At 46.0% G+C, this 1,584-nt stretch overlaps 1 protein-coding gene across 1 annotated transcript in view; it reads right to left on the bottom strand.

Moving 5' to 3' along the window:
- Arpc1a (actin related protein 2/3 complex subunit 1A) overlaps positions 1-1,584 on the bottom strand; it is a 23,515-nt gene that overhangs the window by 14,323 nt on the left and 7,608 nt on the right. The window contains exons 2-3 of the mRNA XM_021162402.2: positions 1,391-1,484; positions 79-183 (exon numbers count right to left, since the gene is read on the bottom strand). Coding sequence (XP_021018061.1) covers positions 79-183; positions 1,391-1,454 — 169 coding nt within the window. The 5' untranslated portion in view covers positions 1,455-1,484. The remainder of the gene's footprint in view (positions 1-78; positions 184-1,390; positions 1,485-1,584) is intronic.

Below are 1,584 nucleotides of genomic sequence, written 5' to 3'. Positions count from 1 at the left end.
ACTTAGCTTGATGAGCCCTTTACTTACTGAGGAGAGCGCTTTCTTTGGAAAGAGCACAGCGAGCCTGCAGAGCCTTACCTGTGATATGTCCGTTATGCTCCTTCAGCTCATGCGCTTTCGTCCACTGACTCCCATTCTTCTTATAGATGTGCACTTCATGGTTATTGGGGCTCAGGGCGATCTCTGAGAAGGAAAGCAGCACAACTGTCAGTCTGCATTCTGCCGCCCCTGTTGTTCTGTGCAGCACTGGAGTTGGAGCACAGAGAACTGTGACTGCAGGATCCACCACTGAGCTCCGTCACAGCCTCTCTCCTTTGGTTGTTAGAGTTACACTTAGTCCAAGCAAGACCACAACTCCTGCATCCGCTTTCCAAGGGCTGGAACTTAGGCACGAGCCACAATAAGCCAAAATGCAAGACTTCTGTCCATCATGTTGGAACTCAAAAAGTTTTGGATCTCCAAGAATTTCAATTTATGACTTTCATATTAAGAAAACTCAATCTGAGTCAGGCAGTGGTGGCACATGCTTTTAATCCCAGCACTTGAGAGGCAGAAGATGGCAGATCTCTGAGTTGGAGGCTAGTCTGGTCTACAGAGTGAACACAAGAATAGCCAAAAAAATTTTTAAAAATTCAATCTGAAATTTAAAATTAGACAAAAATAGCGGGGCAGTGTGGCTCATGCCTTTAATCCCAGCACTTGGGTGGCAGAGGCAGGTGATCTCTGAGTTCAAGGACAGCTGGAGCTACACAGAGAAACCTTGTCTCAAACGCCCCCCCCCCAAAGTTAGATAAAATAAAGACTGGTGCAGTGGATATATTAAAACTACTGATTTATATGTTTGAAAAGGCTGATGTGTACATTTTCCACAAAATTGAAATATGTGAATCCTGAAAATACCTACATGTGAGGTGTATTGAAAGTATTAGAAAAGGGAAGCAAAGATGTAGTTCCATGATAGAGTACTTGTCTAGCATTGGAGAGACCTTGGGATCAATGTTGTTTTCCCCAGATCCCCTCTCGCACACACACACACACACACACACACACACAAGCTGGGCAATAGCTCAGTTGGTAATGTGCTTGCCACGTAAATAGGAGGACCTGAGTATAATCCCCCAAACCCATGTAAAAACTAGTGTAGCAGCTTATATCCATAAGCTCAGCACTGGGGTGGCATGGTAGGGCCAAGATGGAGGATACCTGCAGCTCAATGGCCACTGGCAGGCCAGCCTAGCCAAACTGAAGTGCTCCAAGTTCACTGAGAGACCCGCTCTCAAAAGAAAAAGGGTGGCAAGGAGCAATTAAGGAAGACACTTGACGTGGAACTCTGGGCTCTACACAACCCCACCCCCACACAAAAGTATCAGGAAATTCAAAGCACACTTACGGGTACGATCCCTGTTCCAGGCATGGCAGGTGATTGGCTCCAGCAGAAACTGATGCAGAGACATGATTCTTAAGTGTTTTCACAGGTCAGAAAGCTGTAACAAGCAACAGGAAAGAAAACACTCAAAATGTCATGCAGTAAGAGTTTAAGTTGTAGGCAGGCGGTGGTGGCGCACGCCTTTAATCCCAGCACTT

Source organism: Mus caroli, chromosome 5 (genome assembly GCF_900094665.2).
Source record: "Mus caroli chromosome 5, CAROLI_EIJ_v1.1, whole genome shotgun sequence".
In the NCBI taxonomy this organism is placed as follows: domain Eukaryota; kingdom Metazoa; phylum Chordata; class Mammalia; order Rodentia; family Muridae; genus Mus; species Mus caroli.
This window is presented reverse-complemented; position numbering and strand designations above follow the sequence as displayed.